At 46.3% G+C, this 22,999-nt stretch overlaps 1 protein-coding gene across 4 annotated transcripts in view; it reads left to right on the top strand.

Annotated features, from left to right (window-relative positions):
* ush1c (Usher syndrome 1C) overlaps positions 1-22,999 on the top strand; it is a 352,756-nt gene that overhangs the window by 156,296 nt on the left and 173,461 nt on the right. For all 4 annotated transcript variants that reach the window (XM_038807797.1, XM_038807794.1, XM_038807795.1 and 1 more), the window contains exon 14: positions 13,521-13,645. In XM_038807797.1, coding sequence (XP_038663725.1) covers positions 13,521-13,645 — 125 coding nt within the window. The remainder of the gene's footprint in view (positions 1-13,520; positions 13,646-22,999) is intronic.

The raw sequence follows: 22,999 nt of genomic DNA on the forward strand, positions 1-22,999 counted from the left end.
ACTTCTTGCCCCTTCTGCACTACCTTCCCGCCCCTCTCCTTCACTCCCCCAATCTCCCTAGCCGCATCTCGTTTGCGAAGCTGGTGTGCCAGCATCCTGCTCGCCTTTTCCCCATACTCATAGACCGCGCCCTGTGCCCTTCTCCACTGCGTCTCTGCCTTCCTGGTGGTCAGCAGGTCGAACTTGACCTGCAGGCTGCGCCGTTCTCCCAGCAGCCCCTCCTCTGGTGCCTCCGCATATCTCCTATCCACTTCCAATAGCTCCCCCACCAGCCTCTCCCTCTCCTGCCTCTCCTTTCTTTCTCTGTGCGCCCTTATGGAGATCAGCTCTCCCCTGATCACTGCCTTCAGGGCCTCCCAGACCATCCCCACCTGCACCTCACCCGTGTCATTCAAGTCCAGATAGCTCTCAATGCTCTTCCGGACCCTTTTACACACCTCGTCGTCCGCTAACAGCCCCACATCCAGCCGCCACAGCGGGCGCTGGTCCCGCGCCTCCCCCATTTCCACATCCACCCAATGCGGTGCATGATCAGAGATCGCAATGGCCGAGTACTCAGCTTCCCGTACCCTCGGGATCAGCCCCCTGCTCAACACGAAGAAATCGATTCTGGAGTACACTCTATGGACGTGGGAGAAAAAGGAATACTCCCTCGCCCTCGGCCTACCAAACCTCCATGGGTCTACTCCTCCCATCTGCTCCATGTACCCCCTCAGCACTTCTGCCGCTGCCGGCCTCCTATTGGTCCTTGAGCTCGATCGGTCTAGCCCGGGGTCCAGCACTGTGTTAAAGTCCCCCCCCATGATCAAGCCCCCTGCCTCCAGTCCCGGAATGAGGCCCAATAGGCGCCTCATAAAACCCGCGTCATCCCAGTTCGGGGCATATACGTTGACCATCACCACTTTCTCCCCCTGCAGCTTACCCTTCACCATCACATACCTACCCTCCTTATCCGCCACCACCTCCTCCGCCACGAATGACACCCTCTTTCCCACCAGAATCGCCACCCCCCGGTTCTTTGCGTCCAATCCAGAGTGGAACACCTGTCCCACCCACCCCCTTCTCAGGCGAACCTGGTCCACTACCTTCAAATGGGTCTCCTGTAACATTGCTACATCAGCCTTCAGTCCCTTCAGGTGTGAGAATACCCTTGATCTCTTGACCGGCCCATTCAACCCCCTCACGTTCCAAGTGATCAGCCGGGTCGCGGGACGACCCGCCCCCTTCCCCTGCCGATTAGCCATGTCCTGTTCCCTGCTCGCCCCGGGTCGACCCTCCCCTTCTGACCCGCTCCCCATGGCGATGTCCCCCTCCCCCCACCTCTCCAGTCCTCCACTTCCCGTTTCTGGTCTTTTCAGCAGCAACCCGGTGTCCCTCCCTAACCCCCCTCCCCCCCCCCCCCAGGCTAGGACCCCTCCTAGCCGCGATGTACCCTCCTTCGTACTCCCGTAAGTCAGCTGGTTCACGCTGACCCGGCTGCTCCTGCCACACTCCGACTCCCCCCGGCTCGGGGGGGGGGCCTCCCCCCCCTTGCCACTCCTCCCTGGCCCCGCTCCAGCGCGGGAAAGGTCGCCATTGCTAGCCACGCCCCGCACTCCTCCCCTCCCCCCTCCTCTGCCCCACGCGCGGGAAAACAGAGGAAAGCCCGCGCTTTCGCCCTGCCACACCCCACCCCGCCATCTTCAGCTCCACCCCCGTCCCCGTCCATGCCTGTAAAAGAACCCCCCCTAGGGGCCCATATCCCCGATCTGCTCTCCCCCCCCGTCTCACCTCCCCAACTTAACATTATAAATAACAGATAAATAACAAATAACGATGTACTTAACAGTCGCCCTCTACCAAACAGCATAAATAACCATAAATAACCATGAATAACCACAATAACAATAACTAAGGGAAGTTGGCAAAGGGGGAAAAAACATCAGAAGAAAAACCACAGCAAGAGTTCAAAATCCAAACAGAGAATTCAGCTGAAAGTACCCGAGCGGCTACGGCCGCCAAGTATCCCCTGGGTCTAATTCGAGTCCAGTTTCTCTTCCTGTACAAAGGCCCACGCCTCCTCTGGGGACTCAAAATAGTGGTGTTGGTTCCTGTAGGTGACCCACAAGCGCGCTGGCTGCAGCATTCCGAACCTGATCCGTTTTGCATGTAGCACCGCCTTCGTCCGGTTGTACCGGGCCCGCCGCTTTGCCACCTCCGCACTCCAGTCCTGGTAGACCCTCACCGTCGAATTCTCCCACTTGCTGCTCCTTTCCCTCTTGGCCCACTCCAGCACTCTCTCACGGTCGCTGAGTCGCTGGAACCGCACCAGCACCGCCCTCGGGGGCTCATTTGCTCTTGGCCTCCTAGCCATGACCCTGTAGGCCTCTTCCAGCTCCAGGGGCGAGGGGACGGCCCCTGCCCCCATCAGGGAGCTCAGCATTTCTGCTACATATCCCGGGAGGTCTGACCCCTCCAGGCCTTCTGCCAGGCCCAGGATCCTCAGGTTCTTCCGCCTCATTCGGGTATCCAGCTCCTCAAAACGGCTCTGCCATTTCAGGTGGAGTGCCTCGTGCACCTCTACCTTTCCCACGAGGACCGTGGCCTCCTCCTCCCTCACAGTCATCTCCTGTTGCAGCTCCCGAATCGACGCCTCTTGGGTCGCCTGGGCTCCCATCAGCCTGGTGGTCGTCGCATTCATTGACTCCAAGAGCTCCATTTTCAGCTCCGTAAAGAAGCGCAGGAGAGCGGCCTGCTGCTCCTCCGCCCATTTCCTCCATTCCTCGGGTGCGCCACCGGCCGCCATTTTGGTCTTCTTCCCCCGCTTTTTTTTGGGAGCTGCTGTTGCTTTCTTTACCACCCCACTCCGGGTACCGACCATAAAGTTGGTCTGGTTCTCTTCAGGGAGCCTTCCCCCACCGGGATTTGTCCTTACAGCGCCGTTGGGGCCCTCCAATCGGCCCGAAAACACCTTTGTAGCAGGAGCAGCCAAACGTGCGACTTAGCTGGTCATAGCCGCAACCGGAAGTCCAGAAAAATATTTTTAACCACATCTTTTTTACTTAAGTTATTCCTCTGTCGCCAACCCAGAGCAGATGAAATCTTTTGACTGAAGATCATTTTATTTATTTGCATATCTAAACTTAGTAGCCTAAACTGGAGTTTTACCAGCAGGAACAGCACCGGTTGATTATGGGGACGACTTTAATACGGTCATTGAGCCAGAGTTGGAGTGGTCAGGGAGGGTGTCGGCAGTGGCGAAGGAGCTAAAGGGGTTCATGGAGCGCATGGTGGGGTTGCTGATCCATGGAGGTTTGGGAGGCCGAGGGTAAAGGAATTTTCGTACTTCTCCCATGTGCACAGAGTGTCCCCACGGATCGATTATTTTATGGTGGAAAACACTCTGGGTAGTCGGCAATTATGGGCTCCAACCATGCACTGCACTGGGTGGACTTAGAAGGCTGGTAACTGTGGGTTAGAAGCTGCTCCCAAGTCTGGATCTACGGGTCTTCAGACTTCTGTATCTTATGCGGACGAGCTGCTGCTTCTGTAACTTACACGGACGATCTGCTGCTTTATATATCGGATCCACTGGGAGGTAATGGGGGAATTATGAATATCTTGGAGGACTTCGGCCGGTTTTCCAGAAATACGTTAAACATGAGGAAGAGTGAGGTCTTCCTGATCGATACAAGAGGGCAGGAAAGGAGATTGGACGAGCTGCCATTTAAGGTGGTCGGGGCGAGCTTTAGGTATCTGGGCATCCAGATGGCTCGAGGATGGGAACAACTACATAAACTGAATTTGGCACAGTTTGTGGAACAGATGAGGGGAGATTTTAAGAGGTGGGATGTGTTTCTTTAATCACTGCCTGGGGGGTGCAGACAGTGAAAATGACGGTACTCCCGAGGCTCTTATTTGTTTTCCAGAACCTCCCAATTTTCATTCCAAAATATTTTTTCAGGAAAATTAATGCTCTGATTTTGGGGTTTGTATGGGAAGGGAAATCTCCACGGGTATAGGAGGTGATGGTCAAACGTGGGTGCGGGGGGGGGTGGAGAGGTGCTAGCTGGCCTTGCCGAATACAATTATTTATTATTGGGCAGCGAATATAGCCATGGTTAGGAAATGGGTGGTGGAGGAGGGGTTGACTTGGGAGCAGATGGAGGCACCCTCTTGTAAGGGCACAAGCTTAGGAGCATTGTTGACGGGGCCTCTGCCGTTCTCGTTGACCAAGTACTCTGCAAGCCCTGTGGCGATGACGGCCCTGAGGGTGTGGGGACAATGGGTGCAGCATCTGAGGTTGGAAGGTGCCTCGACGTGTGCACCGATCTGCAGGAGTCATAGATTTGCTCCGGGGGTGGGGGGTTGGACACGGGGTTTCGAGGGTGACGGTGGGCAGGGATTGAGATGCTCAGGCACCATTTTGTGGGGGGCAGTTTTTCAAGCTCAGTGGATTTGGAAGAGGAGCATGAGCTGCCCAGTGGGAATGGGTTCCGGTACTTACAGGTGCAGGATGATGTGAGGAAGCAGGCCCCCGGGGCTACTGGACAAGTTGATATCGAAAGCAGGATTGGGTGAGGGTAAAGTATCCGAGATTTACAAGGAGTTAATGGAATTGGAGGGTGCCCCAAAAGGAGATGTTAAATGGAAGTGGGAGGAGGAGTTCAGGGGGAAATGGAAGCTGGGTTGTGGGAGAAGGCTTTAAGGAGGGTGGACGCATCTTCCTCATGTGCTCGGCTTTGCCTTATTCAATTCAAAGTATTGCACAGAGCGCATATGAAGGTGGCCAGGTTGAGCAGGATCTTTAAGGGGGTGGAGGACAGGTGTGGACGTTGCATGGGGAGGCCTGCAAACCATGTTCACAGGTTTTGGACATGTTTGCAGCTGAAGGGCTTCTGGCAGGGGTTCACGAACATTATTATCTGAGGTGCTGAAGGTGAAGGTAGCCCTGAACCCAGAAGTGGCGATATTTGGAATGTCGGAAGACCAGGGAGTCAAGGGGGCGAGAGAGCCCAGGAGGCCTTTGCCTCCCTGGTAGCCCCGAGATGGATTTTGTTGGAGTGGAGAGACTCTGGGCCCTCGAAGCCATGGGCGGGGGTGAGTGACCTGGCAGAGTTCCTGAGGCTGGAAAAAATTAAGTTCGCCTTAATTAAGGGTCAGTGGATGGGTTTGCCCACAGGTAGAAGCCATCGACTTCTTCAAGGACAATTAAGATGTCAGCAGAGGCAGGGGTGAGGGAGGGAGATAAATGGAAAAAAATGGGGAAGGCAGGATTGTTGGAGGGGAACGACGTGGAGGGTGGGGTGGTTGGGTGTTATTTATTTGTTATGAGGTTTCCTGTTTGTTCTTTCTTTGGTTTTGGCTGTGTTTAATGTATGTACAAATGCCTGAATAAAAAATTTTTTTTAAAAAGGATTGTTGGTTCGGCTTGATCTGAAACACCAGGCAAAATCATACATGCCAAAAAAATTGCCCAGTTGATTACCAGTTATTGGTTGTTGTCCTACAGCAGGCATTCAAGCTCTTATTTGCACATACGTACCCTCATACAAGTTTTAAGCAGGTACCCTGCACACTTTGTAGTCATTGGCTTCCAATTTGGCAGCTGGTGTTCTTCCGGTGGACATTGGAGGTGAGAGATTGTTGTCTGAAATTTGTTCCCATAAAAGGTTGAATTTTACCTCCTATGGAATCAGATGGTACAGTGTACAGGCAAGTAAAAGAAAAGAATCAATAAAGTAAGTCATCTGCCCAACACTGAAAAAAGAAATAATTGAAATGCACCAAGAACTATCAGAAAAGGATTTGGTCAACATGACCACTGCATGTGGGGAAAAAGTTTATTCTTCATATTGAGGATCCCATCCATCTTGCTGTATGGCACTACCATGCTAAATGAGTCAGAACTTAACAATTCTGGATCCGTGAAGCGCAACAGACCATCAACGGCAACCAAATTGTATTTAACCACAGTCTGTAACCTCATGGCCTGGTATTTCCCTCACACTGCCATTATCATCAAGCCAAGGTCTTAAACTGGTTCAGTGAAGAGTTGAGGAGAGTTTGTCAGGAGCAACACCAGGCACACCTAAAAATGTCAACTTGGTGAAGCTGCAACACAGCACCACATCCATGCTGAACAGCAGTAGAGCATGAGATAGAGTTAAGCAATCCCACACCAGACACATCAGGTCAAAGCTCGGCAGTCTTGCCACATCTGGTCATGAATGATAGTTGTAATTAAATAACTAACTAGAGGAGAAGGCTCCTCAAACATCCCATTGTCCCTTTGGCCCAAGTCTGTACCAACACGTGAAAAACACCTGACCTACCTACCTAATCCCATTTTCCAGCACTTGCCCATAGCCTGTAGGTTGTGACATGCCACACAAGACCCTGCTTGAGCCCTGGAATGAACCGGTGGCATAAGTGGCTGTGAAGATCACCGGGCTGCGGTGACCTTCACAGCCACCAGAACGGGTATCCTCCTCCTCCACGGGGTGCCAGGTCTGCGAGGACTAGTGATAGCTGCCATACCATCTCCCTGTTGAGATGGAACCCCCTGCAGCACATGCTGTCCGTCATCTCTTCCCCACTCTGAATCTCTCTTTGGCCTGATGGCGGCCAGGTCTTCAGGATGTGCAGTGTACCACATCTCATTACAACCTTGGTCCAAACATAGACAAAAGAGTTGAGCTGAGAGTAACTGCACCATGATATTAAGGCAACATTTGATCAATCGTGCATCAAGGAGCCCTAGAAAAACTAGAGTCAATAGGAATCAGCAGGAAATATTCCATTGGTTGTAGTCAGTCACACCTAACAGAAAGAAAGATGTTTGTGGTTTTTGGAGGTCAATCATCTCAGTCTCAGGATATCTCTGTCAAAGTTCCTCCGGGTAGTGTTTTAGGCCCAATCTTCTTCAGATGGTTTATAATGACCTTCCCTCCATCATTAGGTCAGAAATAGGGATGTTTGCAGATGATTACACAATGTTCAGTGCCATTCGCAACTACATAGATACTGAAGCAGTCCGTGTTCATATGCAGCAAGACCTGAATAAGATCTCAGCTTGGGTTGATAAGTAACAAGTAGCATTTGCATCACACAAGTGTCAGAAAATGCCCATTTCTGACATAAGAGAACCTAACCATCTCCCCTTGATATTCAATGGAATTGCCATTGTTGAATCCCCCACTATCAACATCTAGAGGTTACATTGACCAGAACCTGAGCTCCTGAACTGGACCAGCCATATAAACACTGTGGCTACAAGTGCTGATCAGAGACTGGAAATTCTGTGGAGAGCAACTGACCTCCTGACTCCCTAATGTCTGTTCACCATCGACAAGGCACAAGTCAGGAGTGTGATGGAATATTCTTGCTTGCCTGGATGAGTAGCTCGAGTGGCTGAACACTATAATCTGAAGCCATCGGTTTTCATGCAACATTATAGGTTCAATGCGGCTGTGCAGTTTCCAGGTGAGCCAGTAACTGACTTCTTGACCTGTCCCAGGAAGCTGGTGGAGCACTGCGAGTTTGGGCCATCCCTTTCGGAAATGTTTAGGGACAGGCTTGTTTGTGGAATAATAATAATAATGTTTATTCGTGTCACAAGTAGGCTTACATTAACACTGCAATGAAGTTACTGTGAAAATCCCCTTGTCGCCACTCTATGGCGCCTGTTCGGGTGCACTGAGGAAGAATTCCAAATCACCGAACAAGCACGTCTTCCGGGACTGGTGGGAGGAAAATGGAGCACCTGGAGGAAACACACGCAGACACGCGGAGAACGTGCAGACTCCGCACAGACAGTGAGGCAAGCTGGGTCCCTGGCACTGTTGGCAGAGCCCATAATGAAATTAAAGTGGGTCACTGAGTTAGTATTATCCCGTGAAAATGATGAGAAAGGGGTACAGAAGCATCAGGGGCCCATGGACTATAAGGTCCATAGTTTGTCACGACATCCGTATCAAATTGCTGCAACATCACAAGGCAGTGCTAGAGTGGCCAGATCACCTCCCTAGAGGCAACCATAGGTGCAATTCTGCAATCAGGCTCAGTACTCAGGAGCCACACAGACCCATGTGATGCCTCCCCCGAGGATGAAGGGGAATCATAGAAACCCACAGTGCAGAAGGACGCCATTCGGCCCATCGAGTCTGCAATGGCCCTCTGAAACAGCACCCTACCTAGGCCCAAACCCCACTATCCCATAACCCCACCTAGGGCCACTTTAGCATAGTCAATCCACCTAACCTGCACATCTTTGGACTGCAGGAAGAAACCGGAGCAAACTCCAAAGAGACAGTTACCCGAGGTCAGAATCAAACCCTGATCCCTGGTGCTGTGAGGCAGCACTGCTAACACCATGCCATGGTACGGCCACGGGAATGCCAACCACATTGCTAGATGTGTGGACGGAGAACACGTGGTGTGCCAGATGTGTGGACAGAGAACATGTGGTGGTCAGGGTGCTAAAATCGGTGGAGAGAACGCCGCCCAAAGCAGAGAATAAGGTCACCACAAACCAGAGCCTTGCACGTGGCCCCACCTGAGGAAAACAATTTGATGCAGCTAAACTGCATCATGACCCCGGAGGTGGTGCCGATCCAGGTCAAATTACAGGTGAACAGACACTATCAGGTAATGGAGATGGGCACTGGAGTTGCCATCTCCATCGTTAACCAAAAGACTTTTCACCGGCTTCAAAAGGAATCCTACCACTAATCCAGCGAATCGCTGAGCATCGTGGTGACCACCATGAAAATGGTGCAGGGACCAGGACAAATCTGCTGTGGCGTGACTTATTACAAGTCTTCCGTTTCGATTGGCAGCAGGTTTTCTGAATGGGCCTGGAAACGTGTGAAGTCCTGGTAAAATATCTTGAAGTATTCTAGGAGGTCCTGGACAGAATAAAGCGGCCAAGGCTTGCATTTACATAGACCCCAGAGGCTCAATCCAGGTATTTTCAGGCACGGCTTGCTCCTTGCATCTTATTTGCCAAGGTTAATGCTGAGCTCCAATGCATAGAGGATCTGGGAATCATATGCCCAATATGGTTTGCGGAGTGGGCTGCACCCATAGTACCTGTTATGAAGCTGGACAAGTCTGCCTGACTCTGCAGAGATTACAAACACATGTTGAACAGGGTTTCTTGCCTGGAGCATTACCAATGTCTAGAGTGGAAGACTTGCATGCGAAACTGGCTGCAGGGTGTTCCTTTACAATGCTCGATATGAGCCATACCTATTTGCAGTTGGAACTGGACTCTCTATCTAGCAAATACACAACTATAAACATCCACAGAGGATTATTTAACTACATTATCCCGTCATTATTTAACTCGCACTTGGGGTCTTGTCAGCTCCGGCAATCTTCCAAAGAGTAATGGAAGTTATTCGTCAAGAACAGCAAAATGTAGCAGTATTCTTGGATGACGTATTCATCATGGGTACCACCGACAAGGAGTACATGGAAACGTGGAGGAAGTGCTCAGATGGTTCTCCTAAGTTAGTGCCCGGCTGAAGAGGAGCAAATGCGTGTTCAGAACAAACATACTTGGGATTCATGGCAGACAAAGATGGCTACACTCTGTGGAGGAGGAAACTCAGGCCATAAATGGGGCCACAATCCAGAGAAATGCCACCGAACTCCCGTCATTCCTGGGCCTGATGAATTATTATGGAAAATGAATCTCAAACTTGGCCACTCTGCTGGTATCCCTTTACATACTACTTACAAAAGAAAAGGGTTGAGGGGTCTCACAGGAAGAAGCATTCGCCGGAGTGAACAGGTATCTGTCACCCTCGAAACTCCTCAACCATTATGACCCAGCTCGATCACTAGTCCTGACTTGCGATGCCTCCCGCTCTGGCATCGGGGCGGTGCTGGCCCACAGATGGAATGATGACATAGAGCGCCCTATTCTTTTTGCATAAAGAACTCTGGCAGACACGAAATGCCGCTATGCCCTAATAGAAAAGGAAGGCTTGGCGGTGATATTTGGGGTCAAGAAGTCTCATGAGTATGTCTACAGGCGACACTTCTTCATTGTCATTGATCAACAAGCCACTGCTGGGCTTCTTTCAAGAGGATAAGTGGATTCCCCCTATTGTATCAGCCCAGATTGAGCATTGGGCACTCTAGCTTGCAGTATGAGTACCGATTCCAACATTGTCCAGGTACACAACCCACGTTGATGCCGTAAGTCATTTACTGCTGCCCGTGAGTCTCCTCCCCCAAACAGTGGTGGATGATGTTGTGGCGACCCAGAAGTTCATAGATACCCTGTCGGTGATGGCTGTTCAGATTCGTGCATGGGCACAAAGAGACCCTAAGTTGATGAATCTTCACCATATTCTATTAGATGAAGGATCATGGGGGACGCTCCCAGCAAGCCCGATGTCCAGAAACTCCCAAGAGTTAAGAGTAGAGGATGGTATTATCCTGTGGGAAGCTCACGTGATCATCCCACCACCGGGTCAGGAGTCACTCCGAAAGGATTTTCACAGTGGTTACTTAGGGGCTCGAAAATGAAGATGCTGACTCAAAGCTAGGTCTGGTGGCCTGGAATCGATGGGGACATCGAATGAATCTTATATAGTGGCCCAGCATGTCAGGAGTACCAAAAGCTTCCACCGGCCGTCTCCCAGCCATAGGAATGGCAATGGTCCCCCTGGGTGAAATTGCATGCTGAGTTTGTCGGGCTTTTTTCATGCGGTTCATGTTTCACATCATTGAGCACGCCCAATCAAAATAGCTCGACACCTATAAAATTACCCTGACTGCATCAAGGGCCACTGACGAGAAGTTGAGGTGCTCGTTCGACATGCATGTGGGTCCTCAAAATCCTGGTAACAAAACAACGGAACACTGTTCACGAGCGAAGAGTTTGTCGTATTCAAAAGATGAACGGAATCCGACCGATCAGAACCACAGCGTACCATCCCTCATCTAACAGCCTGGCTGAAAAGTGGTTCAGACATTCAAAAGAGGCATGAAGAAGCAGATCACAGGCTCCTTAGACACGCGACTGGCAACCTTTTGTTTTTAGTTACAGGACCATACCACACTTCACAGCAGGAGTGGCACCAGCAGGACTACTGATGGGCCGTAGGCCCAGGACCCGGCTGATCCTGATTTACCCAAACCTGGGTGGGAAAGTGCAAGTGCAGCAAGAAGCGCAGAAACGGTTCCATGACCATCGGATGCCAGGGTGGAAGTTCTGACCAGGAGCCCTAGTCTGCACCCGCAATTTTGGAGATGGTGCACTTTGGCTACCAGAAGTCATTATAGAGAGAACGGGACAAGTCTCTTACAAAGTAAAAGTCCAAGGGAAAACCCTTGGCTAGAGGATGACTAACCTAGGACGTTGATACTTTCGCCTAGCTGGGAACCACCGCTCTGCCAGAGAACACATCCGACCGTGGACCAATGAAGAGAACTCTGGCTCCAACATGGACACAGAGGCATCGCACAGACGGACAATGTCGTGTCCAGGGCCAGGATCCCGGCAATAGCCCTCCAGAGGTCGAAACAGAAAAAGGCGGTCAACCAACTGGTACGCTGAGGGCAGACTTTATGTCAAAGTAAAAGAGATCTTTGTCATTCTTACCACTGGTTTCCTTGGTCATTAAAGTGACTTAAATGAAGGGACCAAACGTATGTTAACTAAATTTGCTGATAACACCAGCATAGGTAGAAAAGTAGGTAATCAAGATTAAGTAAAAATTCTACAAGGCGATATAGATAGGTGAGTGGACAAAAATTTGGTGGATGGAGTATAATGTGGGAAAATGTGAACTTGTTTACTCTAGCAGTAAAATAGAAAAGCAGTATATTTTTAAAATAGCAATAGATTGCAGAACCCGATGGTACAGAGGGATCCAGGTGTCCTGTCACCTGAATCATAAAATGTTAGAATACAAGTACAGCAAGTGATTAGGAAGGCAAGTGGGTGTTTACTGCAAGAGGAATGGAATATAAAAGTAAGTAAGTTTTACTGCAACTGTTCAGGACCTTGGTTATATTGCACCTGGAGTGTTGGGTACAGTTCTGTTCTCTTTATTTGAAAAATAATGGAAGCAGTTCAGAGAAGGTTCAAGTGTTTTATTCCTGGGATGAAGGGCTTATCTTATGAAGGAAGGTGAAACAGGTTGTGCCTATATCCATCAGAGTTTAGAAGATGCAAGGTGGTCTTATTGAAAACACCCTGAGGGGACTTGATTGAGTGGATGACAGGAGAATGTTTCCTCTTGTGGGATAAACTTTTAACTAGAGACACAGTTGAAGAATAAGATGAGTCCCTTTTAAGATGGAGATAAGGAGAATTGTTTTCCCTTAGATGGTCACTGCTCTGCGGAATTCACTCTCACAAAGATCAGTGGAGGCTGGGTCATTTAATTTATTCAAGACTGAGTGAGATAGATTTCTGATGGACAAGAGAATTGAAGGTTATGGGAGCCAGACAGGAGAGTAGACCACCATCAGATCAGCCATGATCTTATCAACTGGCAGAGCAGGCTCAAAGGGCCAAATGGCCATTCCTGCTCCTAAGTTGTATGTTTTATACCTTGGAAGCACATGGCCCAACTTTGACTCTGTGCAAATCAATAGTTTTTGAATCATTCACATATTTCAGACTTTCAGTTCTCTTTGGTGGAGTTCTCTTTGGTGATGCTCTATCTCACTTGCATGATTATTGACAGATGCCCCAATATGCATTTGATCCAGCACGAACCCATGTTCAGTTTCTACTTGGTGCTCGGAAAGTGTGGTGGGTGTGTCCCATTTAACCTCATTCTCTGGCTTGGGGAAGGGGTAGTGGGGAATTACTGAAGTTTACAATTGCACTGACCCCCTGTAGCAATTGTGTACAATGTACGGAATAGCCACTACATTTGAAAATCTCCCTTAATGTACTCTACTTTGAGAATGGTCCTTTGAGCAAAGTTTCCAAAATCAACTAATATCTGGAGTATAGATCTCCACATGTGTTTGCACCTTCAGGAGGTGTAGAAGAAGACTTGAGAGAAAGAAATAATTAAAAATAAATAGCTGGATTTCATTTTTAATGTCTAAGCATGATTGACACTTGGATGGTGGAAAAGTCTATTTCTGATGCATGCATTAATTTACCAGATTATATATATGCAGTGTGAAAAGGCAAAATAAAAGTGCTAGGTGCCATTAACTGGTGTTGATATTAGATATAAATATTCATATTTTTACACCAATCCGACTTTCATGATGAGCAGTGACTAAAGAGCAAATTGCAGTTGTGAAATCTCTTCACTTATTAATTAACCAGTTATACAACTTTCTCTTGAAAAGGTCCAGCTTAAAGGGCATTGCTGAGGAAACAGAACTCTTGTTTCACTTACATTATTATGTTGTCAGCCATTGGAAGTAAGGGTCATGCACAATCAAACTCGCCTGTATTAACTGTTTCAATTGTCTGTATTTTCAGGGTATTTGTGGTCTTTTTCTTGCCCAATTGAAATCCAAGATTGGAACAATCACTGTTTTTTTTACAGGATAGAAGCAGCAGAGCAGAAATTTAATAAGGAATGGGATGAAGACTGGGGACATCAAGAACAACCCAGAAGTCCAAAATCAGCTGGTCCTGATGTTTCACCACCTCCACCAGCGAAAAGTAAAAGTGAGCTATTTTACAGTAATATTTTCATTCCTTACTTAAAGTTGTAGTGATCTCTGTATATGAATATACATGATAAATGTATTTAAATGTAGTACAGTAATTTCAACACTAGATGTCTCACTATCAGATGGTATAAGAAGAACTTCACCGCTCTTTCTCGGAGAGTGTGCTTCAGGATAATGAACAGACAAAACTTAAATTAGCTAGAGAGAGAAGTTATAAGTTATTTCATTATTACATTGTATAGTTAGTTAGTTATCTTCATTGCATTTTATTTCTTTTACTAGTTGAGTATTAAGTACAAAGGAGTCACATAATATTATTTAGATTACTCATTAAATAAGTTAACCTGTCAAAGAATACTATTAGCTATTTCATCGACTTGGCTGGTTCACAGGGTAATATATATATTACGTAAAGTGATATAACATGGGTAGCATGGTAGCATAGTGGTTAGTACAGTTGCTTCACAACTCCAGGGTCCCAGGTTCGATTCCCGGCTTGAGTCACTGTCTGTGTGGAGTCTGCACGTTCTCCCGTGTGTGCGTGGGTTTCCTCCGTGTGCTCCAGTTTCCTCCCAAAGTCCAAAGATGTGCAGGTTAGGTGGATTGGCCATTCTAAATTGCCCCTAATGTCCAAAAAGGTTAGGTGGGGTTACTGGGTTATGGGGATAAAAGGGATAGGGTGGAGGCGTCGGGCTTAAGTAGGGTGCTGTTTCCAAGGGCCACTGCAGACTCGATGGGCTGAATGGCATCCTTCTGCACTGTAAATTCTGTGATCTGTGATTCTATGAACATGGTACCAGAGTATTGAAAGCTTTTAAGAAAGACTAGTGAAGATTTAGAATCAACAGAAAGAAAAAAAAGCGGAATCAACTATTTGACTGCAGAAGTCATCGCGACATCAGAAACTTCGACAAAAACAACTTTTCAATGGACTAAGTTCAAGCACCAAGACATCTCAAGACCACTGGTAATTTAAATCTGAATTGGAAATTGTTCAAACAATAGTTTCAACTCTATTTAGAAGCTAGTGACTTAAGTACTGCATCAGAAGCTAGAAGAATTGCTTTACTTCTGTCCCTGCAAGCAATCAAAATCTTCAATTCCGTTAATTTAAAAGCTGGTGAAGATAAAACAAAATTTGATCAAGTTATAGCGAAGTTTGATGAACATTGGAAAATGCAGACCAATGAAATTTTAGAGCGTTTAAAATTTCACAGAAGAGTTCAAAAAGTTGGTGAACCGTTGAATAATTTAATTACTCTTCTCAAACTCTTAGCTAAAACGTTTAACTTTGCAGATTCACATGATTCACTTGTAAGAGACCAGATTGTATATGGCATACTTGATGAAACAGTCAGAGAAGCATTAATTCGGCAAAATGATTTAACATTACAAATCGCAGTTGATAAGTGCATCTCCATGGAACAGACCAAAAGTCAATATTTAGCATTTTACCCTAAAGAAAAAAGCGCAAAAATCTCTACCACGAGGCAGAGAAAATCAAAATGGTGTCGCAGGCAAAGCAAAAGACTGTGAGGAACATAAGCTATCCTTCACAAGTATTTTTGTGCTCTGAATATGCACACTATGCACAGAAATGCGAGATGTTGAAAAAGAAGTCTGCGCATGCGTATACGTCATGACGACAATGTGATTACGTGTCACAGGTGTGGCAACGCCCACTTAAAGGGAAACTGCCCTGCTTTTGGTAAACACCGTTTAAGATGTCAGAAGTTAAATCATCATGCATCTCAGTCTCAATCATCCGCAAGTTACATTCCTCCTGCACAGAAAAAATATTACAAAGTGAGAGCTGTGGACAAACAAAAAGCAATCAATGCACAAGAAGACTTTACGGAAGATGGTGAAATTCTCTCAATAGAAAATACTTTCTTCATGTGTGTGGTTGAATCGTCCGTCAAGAATGATCCGCAAGCAAGCAAGAACCATCTTAAAGCGACAAAGCCAGCTCATCAAGAATATGTACAAGATCTTCAAGCAATGAAAGATCAAAATGTCAATATCGTTAGCAATGAATGGATGACTACTGTGTACATTAACAGAATTCCAATTACTTTCAAACTGGACACAGGTGCCTCGGCGAATCTTTTGAATTCCAAGGACTTGTCCAAGAAGTCATTATGAAATGATACCTCCAGAATGTTCATTGCATGGCTACAATGGTAATCCCATTTTCTCGCATGGTTCATGTTACCTGAGTGTCACGACAGGGATATTCAAAAACAAGTAAGATTCGAGATTGTCAATGATACTCGTTCATCTTTACTTGGAGCAAATATTTGAAGCTCATTAAAAGACTTTTTTTGAATACCTGTCAGTTGACTACATTCAATGATGACATTCAACAACTCTTAAAGGAATACCCTGATGTATTTCAAGGTATGGGTACTTTACCTTTTCAGTACAAAATTCAGCTGAAAAAGGATGCCAAATCGCTAATCCATCCACCTAGACGTGTACCTGCTTCTCTTAAAGACAGACCAAAGGCTGAACTTTCAAGATTACAAGTTCAGAGTATCACATCAAAGATTACTCAGCTTACTGACTGGGTTAGCTCGCTATCTGTGTGAAGAAATCTACAGGTGAGATAAGAATCTGTATGGATCCAAAGGATCTCAATCGCAACATCAAAAGAGAGCATTATCCAATAGCTAAGAAGGAAGATATTACTGCAGAGATGGCCAATGCCAAAATTTTTACCAAACTTGATGACTGTCAAGGTTTTTGGCAGATGCAACCAGTAAGACTCCAGTAAACTTCTCTATACTTTTAATACTCCTTTCGGAAGGTACTGTTTTAACAGGATGCCCTTTGGAATTATCTCAGTTTCAGAAACCTTTCGCAGAACGATGGAACAAATGACCAAGAACATAGAAGGTGTTCGGGTTTATGTTGACGACATCATTGTCCAGTCAACAACACCTAAAGAGCATATGAAACGTCTTCGGGAAGTATTCGGAAGTTAAATAGGGCCAAATGCATGTTCACCGCCTCCTCTCTGAAATGTTTAAATGACAACATCACAGCTGAATAAAGCCAGATCAAGAAAAAATGCAAGCTATCAACAAAATGCAAATTGCTCAAGACAAGAAGGCAGTCTTATGCTTTCTTGGAATTGACAACTTTGTTGGAAAGTTTATTTCAAATCTAGCGACCAGAACAACTGCACTACGTCAACTAATTAGAAGGAACACAGATTTCATCTGGACTGAAAAACATACTGAAGAATGGACAGATTTAAAACAATAATTGATACAAACTCCATGCTTGATCCTACCAGACCTACTAAAATCTCAACGGTTGCAAGTAAAAATGGCATGGGTGCTGTTTTACTTCAAAGAGACCATTTCAATAATTGGGTTCCTATTGCCTATGCGTAAAGATCCATGACTGAGACTGAGTCTAGGTACGCCCAAAATGCAAACGAGTGTCTCGGGTTAGTTACTGGGATTTCCAAATTCCACGACTATGTTTATGGTCTACCCAAGTTCACAGTGGAAACTGACCATCGCCCACTTGTACATATCATTGAAAGCTTCAATGATCTGGGGCGGAATGCTCCGACCCCCTGCAGGGTCAGGGAATCGCCCAGGGCCTTCGTAAATCCCACCCCCGCCGTGGCCGGAATTCTCCGCCACCCGGGAATCGGCGGGGGCGGGAATCGCGCCCCGCTGGTCGGCGGGCCCCCCGCGGCGATTCTCCGGCCTGTGATGGGCTAAAGTCCCGCCGCTGTCAGGCCTCTCCCGCCAACATGGTGAAAACCACCTCTGTGCCGTCGGGAGCAGGCGGCGCAAGTGGGCCCTGGGGTCCTGGGGGGTTGCAGGGCGATTGGACCCCGGGGGGTGACCCCAAAGTGGTCTGGCCCGCGATCGGGGCCCACCGATCGGCGGGCGGGCCTGTGCCGTGGGGGCACTCTTTTTCGTCCGCCGCCGCCACGGCCTCCACCATGGCGGAGGCGGAAGAGATCCCCTCCACCGCGCATGCGCCGGTGGTGACATCAGCAGCCGCTGCGCTCTGGCGCATGCGGGGACTCACGCCAACCGACGAAGGCCTTTCGGCCAGCCCCGATGCCGGCCGACGTGGCGCCACAGACCGTTGGCGGCAGTCGGCGGAGCGGGAGCCACTCCAGCGCGGGCCTAGCCCCTAAAGGTGTGGAGAATTCCGCACCTTTGGGGAAGCCCGACGCCGGAGTGGTTGGCGCCACCCCGCTACGCCGGGACCCCCCCCCCCCGGCCCGCCGGATAGGGGAGAATACCGCCTATGATTCCCAGACTTCAGCATCTGATGATGAAATTATGAAGATATGATTTCACACTGAAATACACCATAAGACATAGTGATGCACTATCAATTACGATGAGACGAAAGTAGAGTGTAATCGAGGCTTTATTACGCAGAGATGTGTAGCCTCCTGCAGCTGCTGCCGAAATTGCTGCAGCTCGGTGAGCGCACACATTTATACTCCACCTACTGGGCGGAGCCAGCAGGCAGGGATCTACCCCTGTACCTGGAGTACAGGAGCCTTATCGTATTACATCTCATACGTGTAATATATACAACAGTGGTGACTACCACATATGGGAGCAAAATGTGGCCACTGAGCCCATCGAGTCTGCTCCGCCAATTAATCATGGCTGATATTTTCTCATCCCCATTCTCCTGCCTTCTCCCATAACCCCTGATATCCTTATTAATCAAGAACCTATCTATCACTGTCTTAAAGACACTCAGTGAATTGGCCTCCACAGCCTTTTGCAGCAAAGAGTTCCACATATTCACCACCCTCTGGCTGAAGAAATTCCTCCTCATCTCTGTTTTAAAGGATCGTCCCTTTCGTCTGAGATAGTGTCCTCTGGTTCTAGTTTTTCCTATAAGTGGAAACATCCTCTCCACATCCACTCTATCCAGGCCTCGCAGTATCTTGTAAGTTTCAATAAGACCCCCTCTCATCCTGCTAAACTCCAACAAGTACAGACCTAGAGTCCTCAAACATTCCTCATACGACAAGTTCTTCATTCCAGGTATCATTCTTGTGAACCTCCTCTGGACCCTTTCCAAGGCCAGCACATCCTTCCTTAGATACGGGGCCCAAAACTGCTCACAATACTCCAAATGGGGTCTGACCAGAGCCTTATACAGCCTCAGAAGTACATCCTTGCTCTTGTATTCTCGCCCTCTTGGCATGAATGCTAGCATTGCATTTGCCTTCTTAACTGCCGATTGAACCTGCACATTAACCTTAAGAAAATCGTGAAAAAGGATTCCCAAGGCAAAGAACGAAGCGAAGAATTAGTAATTGCTGACACCTTATCTAGATCAGTCAACGCTGACATCCTCCAAGAAGAATCGATAAATGATCTTGGTTCTCAACTGCAGTTATTCAGAGAACTACTTTCTGTCTCTGATGTCAATTTTCAACAATTCTCATTGAAACACTGAAAGATGCGACATTGATGAAAGTATTGCATCATCTTCAACAAGGATGGCCTAAAGTTAACTGTCCGCAATACCAAAGCATTCAGTCAGAACTGATTATTATATGTGGTATATTGCTGAGACAAGATTGCATTGTGATTCCACAATGCATGAGGTCTGAAATGCTGTCACTTCATGAGAAACATTTAGACATTGAACAATGTAAACGTCGTGCCAAACAGTCGATCTATTGGCTAGGTGTCAACAATGATATCTTGGACATGATATCATCATGTTCAACGTGCCAGTCACATCAAAAGCAGCAATTCAAAGAACTACTGCAATCACATGATCTTGTAACATCACATTGGATCAAGGTTGGTGCTGATCTCTTTCACCTATTTGGTAAGGACTATCTCGTAGTCATTGACTATTTTTCCAAATTTCCTGAACTAGTGAAATTGAACGACATCAAATCCAGCACTGTCATAAAAGCATGCAACAAAATATTTGCTAGTCATAGTATTCCTCGTATCGTCGTGTCTGACTGGCCGATGTTTCTCACGTCATGAATGGCATGAATTTTCATTGAAGTTCAATTTTGAACATGTGACTTCGAGCCCTAATTTTCCACGGTCCAATGGCAAAGCAGAAAATGGTGTTCACATTATGAAACGGCTACTTACTAAATCCAGAGATCCTCAATCTGATTTTTATCTGGCCTACTCAATTATATCTTTTTTTAAAAGAATTTTTATTAACGTTTTGCAGAATTTTTCAGAATAAAAGAGCAGTAACAATAATAACAAAACAAACATTACCCCACGCGACTCAGTCTTCTCACACCATCCCAATGAATTACTCAACCCCCCCCCCCCCCCCCCCACTCCCCCCCATCGCCCACTTCCTAATCATAGCTATATTTGCTGCTCAATAATAGTTGCGAACGTTCGGCAGCGCCAACACCCCCCCCCCCCCAACACCCCTCCGACTGCGCTCCAACAGCGATCCCCTTACTCGCGGGGTCTTATTCGCCCACACAAAGCCCGAAATGATCCTACTCACCTGCATAAAAAAGGCCTTAGGGATGAAGATGGGGAGGCACTGAAAGACAAACAAAAATCTGGGGAGGACGGTCATTTTCACCGTCTGCACCCTCCCTGCCAGTGACAGTGGGAGCATGTCCCACCTTTTAAAGTCCCCTTCCATTTGCTCCACCAACCGGGTTAGGTTGGTCTGACATTGCTCGCATAATTAGGCAATTTGCTCCAAGATCTTATCTGATAATTCTGAGAAGCAATACTTCAAGTCACAGAAACTGACAAAAAATTTCCCTAATCTTGATTTGAACCACACAATCTCAAAACAAATTGAACAGCAAATATATTCAAATTTGATGATCAATAAAGACTGTAAAACTTGTTCATCACCTTTGACGTGAAGAAAATCAACAAGGGGAAGAAGAACAGTGATTACTGTACATTGTATACACTGCATTTTCCAATAAAACGTTAAAGGGGGATGTAGTGATCTCTGCATATGAATATACATGATCAATGTATTTAAATGTAGTACAGTAATTTCAACACTAGATGTCTCACTATCAGATGGTATAAGAACGACTTTCCCACTCTTTCTGGGAGAGTGTGCTTCAGGAGAGTGAACAGACAAGACCTATATTAGTTAGAGAGAGAGAAGTTCTAGGTTATTTCATTACTACATCGTGTAGTTAGTTAGTTATCTTTATTGTATTTCATTTCTTTTATGAGTTGAGTATTAAGTACAAAGGACTCACATAATATTATTTATATTGCTCATTAAATTAGTTAATCTTTCAAGGAAGACTATTGGTTATTTCATCAAGTCGGCTGGTTCAAAGAGTAATATTATGTATATTATGTAAAGTAACATAACAAAAGTGTCCTATTCATTTTTGTAAGCAACACAGGGAGCTTTTCAAGTATGACAGCAAGGAATCTGGGTGAGAGTAGCACACATTATTGTGGGAAATGGAGAAGCAGTATCTATGTAGTAGTATACATGTAAATGTATTCACAAACCCCAGACAGAGCCACATGAGTGCCTCAACTATCTACTAAACCAGTGTTAGGAAGATGTCAGCGTTGTAAAAACAAAGTGTATATCTGCTGCTTCAATATCAATTCCCATACTGTTTAGTTTACATTGATTGAAGAGAGTTAAAATTCCACATCCAATCTGGTAAAAGACACACTGCTATGATATCCACCAACCATCCTGTTATGCTTACACTCATCGGAGTTCAGAAGAATTTTTCATTGAAATATATAAGAACCTGAACCTTAATTGGGCGGATCCAAGAGAATGTTTTGCTCTGAATAGCACGTTGATTTCCAGAACAGCAATAACCTTAATTTTTTTTTTATCCCACAACCTTATCTATCCTTCAAAGTTAAACAATTCATGATCGGCATAACCCAGTTTATACATGAAATTACTTTGTGGTCTTTTTTGTCAGAACCAGAATCTTTACAAAACCTGTTTTGTGGCGCAGTAATGTAATTTAATGAATCATGGATATGCAAGACCACGTTTTAGATCATTCTCAAAAAGGGGCCTATGCAGCATGCCTGCTCCTTTCGACCCTACAAAAGAAAGATAAATATTGATCTTTTTTGACCTCTCTGTGGATTGTTCATCTCCTCTCCTGGAGTGGCATAGCAGGAAAGGCCCAAGTTTCACACTTGGGCCGTAGTTAGAATTGTAGTCGGGCCTTGATGATACCATCCATGTGTGTAGAAGGACCCCACTGGCTTTTGGTCTGTATCCTTCTCGCCGAGCTGGATGAACATGTTTAAAGTGAGGGTAAGTTTCCCACTTCTTTGTTTCGTATCTTCAGCCCAATCTTCTCACTTTGGGGATTAGTGCGGAGGTACTGGAAGAATTATCAGGCTGTTTATCAACTATTTTGAATCCATGCATGAATATATCTTGCTTGGGCAACTAGTCCTGTAGTGGGACTTGAACCCAGAGTTTCAGGCATAGAGGCAGGGTGCTGTCTACTGACTGACAAGGTGTCCTGAGTTCCAATTGCTAAATCGGTCCCTTGCATCCACAGTACCTCTGAAAAATGTGTACAACACAAACCAGCTTCTACCTCTATGCAGCAGTCTGATCACCCTCTAACCTCAGAACAATATTAAAAGTTGAATACTGTTTTGTTATTTTCTACTATTAAATATTTATGTAAAGGGTTCTGAGAGTTTAGAGAAAATTTGATCATTAATTTTCCAGACATCAGCCAGCAGTGGCACATTCAAAAGTTTTAGCGAACTGCAAAATTATGGCAGTAAATCAGTATCTGCACTTGTCATTGGTTGATGCACACATTTATATTATAGAACATCTCTTACTGTGGATCCTCCACGGGATCAGGTAAAGTTCACAAATGCCACCATTGTGACGTTATGTAAATAGGCTGATGGCTCAGCTTTATGATAGGCAGAATAGAATAGTAGACAACCTCTGTCCTCTCCCCATCACAACCAGTAGTACCTGTTAATTGTGACGAGATTGAGCCGTTAAATCTAACTGGTGAGGCAGGTCTCAATGTTTCCAGTATATTGGTATCATCTGCATGGTGTTGCAGCAGTGTATTATTGGATTGGTATTGTAGTTCAAAGCAAAAACACCGCAATGAAAAGTTCAAATTTGATGATCATTAGTTTTGGTACTTTAATACTTTCAATTCCTGACCAATATAAGGCGTGAAGAATACTAGATGCTGCTATTTAATTTCTATTGCAATCTCTTCATTTGTGAGGAACTGTCACAGATTTTTTGACGGTGTGCAGGATTTTGCAAATTGCATTGCAAATGAGAACTGAAATGTGGTGCCTATCAATATTTAATCATTTTCATCAAATTATTCAAG

The sequence above is a fragment of the Scyliorhinus canicula genome, chromosome 9 (genome assembly GCF_902713615.1).
Source record: "Scyliorhinus canicula chromosome 9, sScyCan1.1, whole genome shotgun sequence".
NCBI classification, from domain to species: Eukaryota; Metazoa; Chordata; class Chondrichthyes; order Carcharhiniformes; family Scyliorhinidae; genus Scyliorhinus; species Scyliorhinus canicula.